Below are 12,795 nucleotides of genomic sequence, written 5' to 3' on the forward strand. Positions count from 1 at the left end.
TTTTGCAAAGGCAAATACCTCTTAGATTATTAATAGCAATAGCTCATTAAGAAGAATACCTTAAAGCAGGATTGGAGATGAAATTTCTTGGATATTTTTAATTTAGCAAAGTGTTCTTTACTTCAATTAAATCTATTTTTTTCCCATGAATTGCTTGTCAGTTGGTTTTACCAATGGTTGTTTAGCCAATTCAATTCAATAAACATTTACTGAATGTCTTCTATGTGCCAGACACTGGGCTAGGTGCTGAGGAGGTAAAAAGAGGCAAAAGACAATCTCTTCACTCAAAGAGCTTAAAATCTAAACCACCAGGTGATTATCAACAAAGTTTGAAAAGGACAATATAAAGAAACACCCAAGTGGAAAGCAGAAGAAAAGTACATACATAGGCTATTCCCAAGTATCAAAAAGGCAGCATTCCCCTTAGGTGGCCTCTAAAACAAACATTTATTAAGTGCTTACTATATACAAGGCACTGTGATAAATACTAGGACATAAAGACAAAAATGAAAAACAGTCCTCCCCTCAAGGAGCTTATATACCACTAGAATGGAAGACATCTACATATTCCTGAAACAATTGCTATTTAGGAACACAAATCACTGAAACCTAAATTTTTTCTCATGACTTACCTATCAGTGGTCCCTATGCTGCTACTAGTTGTCAAACTGGCAACAATAGGAGACCATCAAATTTGGATAATACAAATGCCCTCAAAACAACCTCATTCAGTGCTTTATCATCCTATTTTGGACCCACACACCAAATATTAAATAAGCTGTTGACTAAAACTTAGAAGAGTCACCTTTAGTTACAGGCAGAATGGAGGTCATTAAAGTTGTTCCTCAGTACATGCAATCAACTGAGTGGGTCCATATGGCTACTGCAAAAACACCTGATTAAGGCTTCTGATCTGAACCCTGGTGATAATGAGAACTAATGGGTGGAAGGGAAAGTCTTTACATACTGAATGATACCATAGGTACTGAGGTTTTCTCACTGGTGCTAAAAAAAAAACTAACACCCTTAGAATCAACTTATACTGGGTAACCTAAGACATACATAAACACCTAACAACATATGATGAGCCTGACATGAATCTATATACCCTCAAGTCAGCCCATTCATGAGGAACTTTCCCAAGGCACAGAAAGGCCCTACTTAGTATATCACAGAGCTTTCAGTGGGATTGGGCACCTTCTCACAAAGGCCAGTAAATGCCTGAGTATCTGAAAATGGCCCAGTAGTATCCAACAGTTTCTCTTCAACTGAATGTATGTGTGAATTCATATGTGTATAGTGCAAATAAATGCTTATAATTTCAATAGGAAACCAGAAAACTACATTTTCTTGCATAAAAAATGCAAGAGAATGAAAAAATTAAAGGAGTACATAAGCAGTGGGGAAGTAGATGAAGGAGAGCTGTGAGACAAATGAATCAGCTATCAACTCTGATCCTTAACTATAACTTCCCTCGATCTAATCAAACTAAGCTAGGCAACCAGAACTAAAAGCATAATGAATAAAAGCATGTGTAGTCCTGCCCTCACTCTGCAAGGTGCCCATCCCTCACACATGTAGGAGAATGTGGCCTCTAAGCCAAAGTTCAAATACTACAAAACAGGGACAAGAGAAATGCATAACTCTCAGTAGCTAACTATTAAAATGGCCTTAATAATAATATAATTTTAATAATGTAATAATAATAACATTTTATTACTATAGAAAACTTCCCTCAAAAGAAGTCAAAGCACTTAAGAAACCTTTTGAAATCCATAGCTTCCTGATCATCTCACCTTGGGAAATGCAGAGATAGTATTCTACTCTCTAGGCTACATTATGGCTCTTTTCACAGCCTTTTGATTTTACCTAAATTGAAAATAAGTCCTCTGGAAGCACTTTATGTTTCAGACTGCAGGTGAAACATGTTAAATTTTTTAAAGCTTTTTCAAGTAGATATTTGATATTCTATACACTGTAAAAGAATACATGTGAGGTGGTTCTCAATGTAATGACCCTAAAAGTTTCAGAATTTCAGAAGGTACTATCTACCAGAGTGGAAGCTAATGAATTTGGCTTATTGAATCAGTAAGAGCCGGCATCTATCAAAATGCATTTTGCAGTAGAGTGCTAGACTCACAATTATAAAGGCTTGGGTTCAAATTCCTCTTCAGAAACTTACCAGCTACTTATATGGCCATAGGCAAGTCACTTATCCCTTCTGGAACTTGGTTTCCTCATTCTCAAAACAAGGCAGCTAGACTAGACAATTTCTAAGGTCCCTTCCCTTCCAGGACTCCTTTTTTATCACAGTTGGATGTTTTCTTTCCTTAGAACTCTCAAGAAGGAGTGGTGCCCCGTGTTTATTAGGAGTCAGACCAACTCCACAGAATAATTCAAAATGCTGGTAATAACTAATGGAAGATAAACTTTATTAACCTACTCAGAAGTCTCTAACCAGCACAGGCAAAATAATATCTCATAGGAGATGGTCCTTTCAGCAGACTTGTGTCTAAGACTGTAGCTCAGGTAGGCAACCTATAAAAGCTTTTCCCACCTTACGTTTAAAAATCCCCACAATAATCATAACATATAAAGTACTCAAAGTAGGCATGTGAGCCCCAAATTTTATATTCCAAATTACCACATTCATCCTACACTAATGAAATCCTGTTCTCCCTAATGGTATAAGCTGCTTTGGACAGGGATCATTTCATTTTTGCCAGGGACTAGCACAGTGCCTTATAAATATTTATTGAACTGAATACATGTTTATGAGACTAAAAGGTCTTTGAGGCTAGAGGTTGTATCTTATTTTGGGTTCATTAATCAGTAAATCATAGAATTTTGGAGGAAGAAGGAATCTCAGACATTATCTAATTCAATTCTCTTCAATTACAGAGGAGGAAACTGAGATCCAAAGAGTACTTAAGTTATTTGTTCAAAGTCACACTAATAGTTAATTAAAGAAATCAGAGTTATTCCTTTTTTTTTGCTTTTTGGTGAGGCAATCAGGTTTAAGCAACTTGCCCAGGGTCACACAACTAGTAAGTGTCAAGTGGCTGAGGCAGGATTTGAACTCAGATCCCTTGAATCCAAGGCCAGAGCTCTATCCACTGTGCCATCTAGCTGCCCCTCAGAGTTATTCCTAATCCAAAGTTCTTTCTACCATACTAGTAGCTAATACATTATATAACATATACATATACATGTGTGCCAAATGATAAATACAAATACATTCACTGATTAAACCAAAATCAACCTTACCTAGTCTCTTCTTCTCTTAAGCTTTCATTTATTTCCTTTTGGGAAATCTCTAGATTTCCAACAAACAACACAAAGAGAAGCATGATACCATGAAAAGGTCACCGGATTTGGAGGTAGAGGACTCAAGTTTAAATCCTGACTCTGCCAATTACTACCTATGTGATCTTGGCCAAGTCACTCAACTTCTCTGAGATTCTTTTATCCTCATGTGTAGATGACCTTCAAGAGCCTTTGGCTGTGAGTCTATGATCTTACAATCTTACTATGTTTTTCAAAACAATTTCTTGTCTTTTTAAATATTTTCCCATCTTTTTTCTCCTTAATCCCATCTATCTGATATCAATTAAGTTGAGAAGAGGATTTTTAAGAACCTGGATGAAACTAGCTGTGGTGTTACCCTGGGCAAGTCACTTAACCCCAACTGCCTCACCAAAAAGCAAAAAAAAAAGAACCTCGATGAAAATGGGTATGTTCAAACAATATCCCCTCAAAAAACCCTAATGACCTGATCATTCAACTAACCAGTCAATCCAATCAAAAAAGCATGTTTTACTTACAAATAGACCAAAATAGACAAACTTAAATGATTTTGTCCTCAACCCTCTCTTCTCCAACTATTGTAGTATTATCACAAGACCTCTAACTTAGAAAAATTGCAGCAATCTTTCCCCCTTTTTTAGTATCCTTTGAACAGTTTGTTCTGCTGATACCTGCCCTAGATTCTTAAAGTTTTCATTTCAGTTTAAAGGAATATTTGCTCAGTTTTGTTTCCATATTTTCAGACATTAAAAAAGCACTGTCATTTTCTCTATTACGTTAATAATTTAAAGTTAAAATCTGAACTAATTAATCAGATTCTGAACTTCTCTATACTAACTTCCTATATTAACATCATCTCCATCTTAGGTGCATTAAAAGCAAGCAGGAAATAAGGGAAATGAATGCTTATCTCAGGACAGACTGTGGGATGATGACAGTTTTCCTCAAGAACCTAGATAACAGAAAAATGTTTTGTGTTCAAAAGTGTCTACATTTGGCTAGGTGGATATCATTTAAACTCCTTATAGCAGGCTGTCAACAAGAATCCAAAATCAAAGACATCCTAAGATCAAAATAAAGCAAAACTATAACACATAAAAAAAAGTCAAAGCAGAGTTGTAGAGTTTAAAGAACACTAAAATCAGTCAGAAGACCAGAGTTTTGTTATCAGTTCTGCCACTAATTTACAGAGTTGCCTCACCTGACAAGTCACTTCACTGTGCAATATCTCAAGTTCCTTCTCTATCCAATGAGCAGGATAATATCTTCCCTAAAAGTTAAATCTTTTTATTGTTCTGAATCATTATATGTAACACAACATGTCATCTTGATCACTTCTAGCCAGCCCCATCAAGTCACCTCTTTGAGCCTTGATTTCTTCAGCTGCAAAATAAAGGTGCCAAAACAAGGAATAGGAGCTCCCCTAGCTCTAACATTCTATGACACTGGGGTTCTAGAGTTCCATCACTCAGGGTTTTTACTGCAAACAAAGCCTGGGCCTGGCCCTGTTGTTGGTAACAGGCCTTCCCTACCTGAAAGGAGGAGGATTTTTGTAAAAAGCAGGGAAAGACAATTAATAAAAATTGGACTTTAAATAAACATGAAATATTAAATAAACTAATGAGGCCACTCACAATTTTGATGAATAGCTTCTAGATTTGGGCAACTATAGCATTTCCTGACAATTCTTAAACCCAATGGACACTGATAGTTTCTACTACAGGCCTTTTCTACTACATCATCATATCAGGAAGGTAACCAGTTAACAACAAGTTTTCAAACCTGCAGAACTAAGCTAGAAAACTGCAAATTTGGGCCCCACAATGGAACGTAGGTCTCCTGAAGCACAGAGAAGCTCATCTCTAGGGGTTTGACCACCAGTCAATTTTTTCATCCACAAGAACTCATGAAGAGGCATGCATGTGTATATGGGGGTGGGATCTGCATCAATGAGAGGAACATGCACACAGACCAAAGCCAGCTGCCTTGAGTACTGAAGAAGTATATTAGGAGAGTGATTTAAAGTATAATGAGATTTTTAGAGAATACTAACAGCAGGGAGAGGTAGAGCAAATCGAAAGAAGCTTTTCTTCTTTCCTGAGCTAGAGAACAGTACATTCCCAGAACCAAAAAGTTGCAAAATCCTGGGACAGGGGCCTGGACAAGTCAAGGAAAAATAAGAATGATTCTCAAATTTAAGAGCAATTTTAGGGAAAAAAAACTCAACAGTTTTAACAAGTATTACAACAAATGTTCAGCAGTAGCTGAACATTTAAAATAACAAAAAATATATGCAAGAACTACCTTCCATTTTGTGATAAATCAAACTTGACCTTATGATAAGGAGTTAGAAATGTCCTGTATTTTGTTTTATACTCCACATCAACAGTTTAGGCCAATATTAGACAAATGAATCACCATCATAAACAAGTATCTAATGAGTACCTACTGTCTGTAAGGCTCTGTGCTAGAGATGGTAAATATAAAGAAGTTAAGCATATGTTGTAGACTTCAAGAAACTAGAGATACATAGAAAAATATTAAATAATAGTGAAAGTAGCATAAGACAAGCACCATTTCTACAGCTCATGTAGTTCAAGATTACAGTGCAGGGACAAAGAAAATTCTCTAAAAATTCAAAAGTAAATTTATGTTTTCTCCAAAACCTACTACTTCTAATTTTCCTGTTTCTGTCAATGGCACCACCATTCACCCAATGCTTAATGCTAAAAATGCTAATGTTGAGTCCTTCCCTCTCCTAGTTTCATCATCAACAAAATTAAATTATTTCTAAAGGCCCCTCTCTTCTCAGACACAAATAAATTGTTAAATTTTCCCAATTCTACCTCCAAAGTGTCTCTCCAAAGTGTTTTCTTCTTTCTATTCCACTGCTACCACAAATCAACTGATTAAGCAACAAATTTTTATTAAGCACTTACTATGTGCTAGGCACTGAAAATACAAGTACAAAGAATCAAACAATCCCTAATCATAAGCTTACATTCTACAGAGGGAAATAAAAAGTACATTTTTAAAAATATGTTCACATATTATATATATATATAATATATATATGTGTGTATGTACATGCATATATACAAATATGCCCATATAGACTAGAAAGTAAAAAAATATAAATACAGACAAAGCTGTTTGTGAGGGAGGGAAATAGCAGTTGGGGGGAGAAGAAAAGACAATGTATTAGACAGTGATTGAGATTTATCTTAAAGGAAAAGTGGGACCCTCTAAAGTAGAGGTTCATTCCAGGCAGGGGAGACAGCCAGGAAATGGAGTTGTACGTGAAGAACAGGAAGAAGGTAGGTTTAGAGAGATCAAAAAGTAGAGGAGAGGGAGTACCATTCAAGCTGGGAAAATGAATTGGAGCCCAGCTGTATAGGGCTTTAAAAGCTAAACAGAGAAATTTGTACTTTGTCCTAAAGACAACAGGGAGTTGGAAAGTAACAGGGTCAGATTCACTGCATATGCATATGCAACTGCATAGAGAATGTACTGAACTAGATCTACCTATCCAGCCCAGTCTCTCCCCTGACCTTCACTTCTACATCACAAATCACCTTTTGTGTGTTTCAGACTGGATGTCCTAAAGACATCATAAAGTAAACACATGTCCAAAGCTGGGTTTCTTGTCTTTCCTCCTTCCTTTCCAACTTCCATGTTTCCATCCATCAGGGTTCATAATCTTGACATCATCCCCACAGGTTCCCAAAATGGATGATACCACCCCCCTCGGGGGGACTGGAATATTCCAGGGGGACAGTAGTAGCCTCGGGTGCAATTGGGGGGCATTGAATAAAAATAAGAGGGCAGTGGAAGCATAAGGAAAGAAGAGAAGAAAATTTCGAAAAATCATTTGTACACGTTTCATCTGTTGTGTAACAGAGTTAAAAGTCCTGGTGATTACATTATTTCCCAAGTAAAAACACAAAATGCAAGTTATAACTGATCAACGGTCAAGTCCATCGATAGTTCTTAACAAGCAAGTGTTAGCAGGTGAGCATATCTCGAATTACTGGGAAGTCCAGCATGTATTGGCAGGAATATGTGCCTGTAATGACTTGTTTACAACATGAAGCTATATAGTTACATGATGCAATACTGCATCACAAAAAAATGCAGGCAAAAAACCACAAATTTACAATAAATTATTAAATTTAAGATGCCATTTTTAAAAATTTCATATTTTTTTTGAAATGATACAAACTTCAAAAAAAAGTTAAAGGGTTAAAAGAAAAGGTAGATTTCAGAGGACACTGAGTAATTTTTTTTAAGGCCAAATAAGCCAAATAAGTTTGGGAACCTCTACCCTAGACTCTTTACTTTCCTTTACCTCACATATTAAATAAATTGCAAAACTTCTTGCTTCCGATTACTTCTCTCCACTCACACAGACCCTACTCTAGTTCAGGCTCTTACCCAAATTCTTGCAACAGACTCCTAGTTGGTCTCCCAGCCTCTAGTTCAGTACATCCTCTAGTCAACAGAGTCAAAAACAGATAGTTTCAGAAGGACTCGACTGCAGAAAAGACCATCAGATTTGGCAATTAAGAGATCACTAGTAACTTGGAAAAGAGAAGTTTCAGCTGGCTGATGAGGCCATTAGCCTCACTGCAAATAGTTGAGTGAGGGAAGAGGAACTTAGAGACAAGCAGCAGAGACAGCTTTTTCAAGGAATTTGATTGAGAAAGGGAAGAAAGATAGGGGATGAGAGCCTGAAGACAGCAGGGTCTAGTGAAGAATGGGGAAGAATCAAATGCACATGTAGAGATGCTGAAGTTGGCAAAAGAAGAGGACACTTCTTCCTCAGAGCTGGGAAAAAAGGAGGAAAGAGTAGGAGATGATGTTAAAAGGTTTTAATGTAAAGCAAATGTGAGAGTTCAAAATGAACAACCTCAATTTTTTTCAGTAAAGTAAAATGCAAGGCTCTCAACTGAAAGAAAACAAGAGAGGGAGTTATGAGGCAGGAGTCAATAAAGGAAGAAAAAGTTAAGAATAACTTTTGGGAGGTATGAAATAGCGAATCAATCACCTAGTAATAAAAGGACTAACTCAAGTTCCTCACATGTAAAATGTGGATAGGGACTAAACTTGTGATTTCACCAGAAGAGAACTCCCAGGGTAAGGAAATTCTTTCTACCAGAGCAAGTCAGAATCTTCTCTGCAATTGGTTATCTTGGACAAAGATACTGGAGTGTTGCCATTACCTTCTCCAGCTCATTTTACAGATGAGGAAATTGAGGCAAAATTAAGTGACTTACCCAGGGTCACACAGCTAGAAGTATCTGAGACCAGATATGAACTCAGGAGGATGAGTATTCCTGACCTGACTCCAGATCAGCAATCTATCCCACTATGCCACCTAGCTGCCCATAAAAACTTACTTACTAAATTTTATTATGATCTCAGCTGGTTGAAGGAATTCCTACACTAATGAAATTACAGGTCCTTGCACACTGACACGGAATGTCACAGACCTACCCCAAGAGCCATCCCCCCCAACCAAGTAAATGAAGGGCTTAAAAAAAGAATGACATAAGAAAGAGAAAGTACACTGGGTTTTAGAGTCAGAAGATCTAGATTTTAGTCACAGATCTTTTATTATCTGTATGACCTTGGTCAAATAAATGTAACCTCCTATGGTTTCCTCATTTGTAAAACAAACAACTACAAAGATGGGGGGGTGGGGAGTTGGACTAGTTCATGTCTAAGGCTTCAAATCTATATCCTATAAATTCACTTTAACAGAGTCTAGTCTTTTTTAATGTACATGTAATTTTTAATAACATTTATTACTTGTTAATGGGCAGATCTTTAGCTTAGGTACCTTATAAAGGGAAAATAAGATTGAAAACTCAGTTTGAACTTTTTTTTTCTGCAGAGATTTTTAATGCACACAAATTAAATCTTAAGGTCTCATATACATTTATTATATATTATAACTTAGCCCACAGTAATCTCAGAAATCTTCAACAAATATAGACACACTGCAAGATGTGAACCCAGATCTTCCTGATTCCTGGACCAGCACTCTATCTACTATCCCATGCTGCCTTTATTACATACAGCAAACAAGAGATTAAGAGTGTCCTGAGCCTAGACTTCAAATCTCACAGGGCAGTAATGATGACTGATAGTCCTACATAATATAATTCTTATATAAACTACAAATACCCACATCCTCCAAATCTAGGACAATATACATCCAAAAACGAAATGTGTTTTGAAGGAGGTCTTGGAATGTTTTCCTGTATACCTTAAACAACACAAGCAATTTCCTATATGAGTATGAAGAGGGACCTGGTCTGACAATGTGGCATTCCCTATGGCCTGTCATCCACTCAAACAAGGTAGCTTTGTTGGACTCTCAAGGGTTCATTTAGCTGCATGACTTTGGCCACTGGGAAGCCTTACATACCTTTTTCCAGGCCTAAAATACTAAGTAAAAACAAGAAATTCTACTAACCTCTTTACATGCTGAGTCTCCTGCACCTTTGAAAGGATCCATGGCGATAGAAGGATCAGCTGCCTTAGAAGCCTTTAGTTTAACATCAGCTTTGGAAGTTTTCGACTTGTGTTTCACTCTACTATTTCCTGCTGCAGAAATTCAAACACAATTTCAGAAGACAGTATTCTCAGTACTAAGATTCCCATCCTAACAACATTTTTCTTAATATCTTATATCTGATGTGAACTAAAATGAGAAGCTTGCAGGTAAAATATAAACACTAACATCAAATTCTGTCAGTGTCCTACAAATCCTTAAGACATTTGAGCCTAGAGTTCAAATCCTGGCCTCAGACACTTGACACTTACTAGCTATGTGACCCTGGGCAAGTCACTTAACCCCAATTGCCACACACACACACACACACACACACACACACACACACACACACACACGACATTTGAGCCTGTATTTCAAATCAACAAGGCTTCTATTACAACAGTTATCAATTAAATAAAACTCATTAAATTATAAAAGCACTGACTTAAGAGTTAGAAGAGGCCAACCTCCTCTCTTTACAGATGATGAAACTGAGGCTGAGGGAAGTTAAATGACTTACCTAAAGTGATACAAGTACTAAGTGAGACAGGATTTGAACCTAGGTCCTGTGATTCTAAAGTCAGTGCTTTTCCTATAATACCAAGTTACCTAGTAAATATAGTCTTTAATATATCTTTTAAAAAAATATAAAAAATATTGTCATAGTTCAACCTAACTCTAGTAACTAACATTCTGACATTGATAATATCTGTGGATTATTTCTATTATTCACATTAGTAGGAAGTACACCCCCCACCAATGATAATAATAATAAGCTGTAAGGGTACTTTACTTTTTAAGGAGGAAGAAATTTTTCTTAAGAGATTTTATGTTTTCCCCAAAACCCTCCCCTCTTCCTAACATCTGCATTACTGTCTACGGTACTTACAGCCTCTCACACACCAAGGCTTGAAACCTAGAGGTCATTCTCGACTTCTCACTCTCACTCTTCCCCCCATATCTAATTAGAAGTAAAATCTTGTCATTTCCACCTCCGTAGCATCCCTTGTATCTGCCCCCTTCTCTCCTCTGATGTAATCACTTCAGTGGCAGAGGATCTTATCACTTCCAACCTGGACAATTAAAACAGCCTGCAAGTTGGTCTCTCTGCCTCAATTATCTGCCCACTCCAATCCATTCTCCACTCAGCTTCCTAAAATGCAGACCTGACCATATCGTTCCCCGTATTTGACAAACTCCAAAGATTCTCAATTATTCTAGGATCAAATACAAAATCCTTTGCTTGGCTTTCAAAGTCCTTCCTACCCTTCCAATTTTCTCACATCTTATTCCCCTTCACCTACTCTACAATCTAGTGACACTGGCCTCCTTGCTGTCCCTCGCACAAAAAAATTGCAGGGTGGCATTGTAGATAGAGTGCTGGGCCTAGAGTCAGGAAGACTTGAGTTCAAATCCTGCCTCAGACACTTAATAGCTATGTGACCCTGGGCAAGTCATTTCAATCTGTCTACCTAAGTTTCCTCAACTGTAAAATGAAAATTCTAACAGTATTTATCTCACAGGGCTGTTATGAGAATCAAATGAGATAACATTTGTAAGTGCCAAGCTCTTATATAATAATCATTATGTAAATGCTCGTTCCCTTCCCTACCTCTGCTATTTTCCCAACTCTGGACAGTTTCACTGGCTGTCCTCCATGCCTGGAATTCTCTCCCTCCTCATCTCTGCCTCTTGGCTTCACTAGCTTTCTTCAAGTCTCAGTTCAAATCCTCCTCTATAAGTCTTTCATAGCCCTCCTTAACATTAGCCCTTTCCCTCTGAGAATACTCCCTATTTATCCTGTATATATCTTGTTTGTATATGGTTGTTTAGATATTATCTCCTCATTAGAATGTGAACTCCTTGAGAAGAGAGACTATTTTTTGCCCTCTTTTTGTATTCCCAGCATTTAGCACAGTGTATTTCCCACAGAGTAGGCACTTAAATGCTAGCTGACTAGATATATTTCTAAATAGATCAATCAACAAAACAAAAAGAGAAAGTGCTTAAGAAAATAAGAAGAACATCAACTAATCCCAGGGCAACTGTTCAAAAGAAGCAAAGTTCAGGTTCTGATGCTCTTCTTTGGTTCAGTCAACTGAACTCCAAGAGGCCTTTCCTGGTTCATTAAATTGTTAGTGTCTCCCCATCCCCAATCACTATAGATTTTGTATTTATCTTGTATATACTAATAAGAAATCATATTGTACAACTCCAATAAAATGTAAGCTCAATTCTGGTAGGGACTACAGGACATAACACACAGTGGTAGCTTAATCAGCACTTACTAGTTAATTTAACTGTAGCTGAAAAAAAGTTCTGTCTTTTTTCCCCAAATAAGCCTTACCCCACCCCCCAGCTCTATTGCATTCACATAAAAAATCATACCTGAAATATGTAGCACTGCATGTTCCTCATCAGAAACTGTACATGAGAACATTAAGGGGAAAATAAATAAATAATCCAAACACTGCTCTTGCCCCATGTTTCTGACATAGCTTACAATTTCCTTTAACCTTGAAATGTACAAACAGCTTTTCAAAGAACTAGAAAATAAGCTATTCAGAAAACTGAATTGAGTGCTTTAGTAAAACTGAGATTCCTAAGAAAATGAATCTTTCTTTGTATAGACATAGCTGTCATCTAAATTGCTTTGTAAAACTGCTTTGAAGGCAGTTTGACATATCACTACATCTCTAATTTCAACTTCTTGTATTACTATGGCTGAAAATTTATGAGAAAAGTTACACTATGAAATCTATTTTTAGGTTTTGCCCTAGCTTTTCAATTAAAGAGGTCACTTTCCATTTCTGAGTGAGGAGTTAAGCAAGTGTTTTGTCTTTTTCATGTTTAGGAACACTTGGCAAGTTATTTTAGGCAAAAGAAAAACCACATAATTTCAAAATGGCCTTCAACTGTGAAGTACA

At 36.9% G+C, this 12,795-nt stretch overlaps 1 protein-coding gene across 5 annotated transcripts in view; it reads right to left on the minus strand.

Moving 5' to 3' along the window:
* Positions 1-12,795, minus strand: part of KIAA1328 (KIAA1328 ortholog) — a 495,571-nt gene that overhangs the window by 479,414 nt on the left and 3,362 nt on the right. Inside the window, exons 2-3 of one of the 5 annotated variants that reach the window (XM_020985706.2) lie at positions 12,257-12,292; positions 9,788-9,915 (exon numbers count right to left, since the gene is read on the minus strand). In XM_020985706.2, the coding sequence (XP_020841365.1) occupies positions 9,788-9,915; positions 12,257-12,292 (164 nt within the window). Of the gene's footprint in view, positions 1-59; positions 247-4,507; positions 4,706-9,787; positions 9,919-12,256; positions 12,293-12,795 lie in introns of those variants that run through there. The other 4 variants (XM_020985705.2, XM_020985709.1, XM_020985707.1 and 1 more) reach the window with 4 other exon arrangements.

The sequence above is a fragment of the Phascolarctos cinereus genome, unplaced genomic scaffold, assembly GCF_003287225.1.
Source record: "Phascolarctos cinereus isolate Bilbo 61053 unplaced genomic scaffold, phaCin_HiC Scaffold_4;HRSCAF=312, whole genome shotgun sequence".
Taxonomy (NCBI): domain Eukaryota; kingdom Metazoa; phylum Chordata; class Mammalia; order Diprotodontia; family Phascolarctidae; genus Phascolarctos; species Phascolarctos cinereus.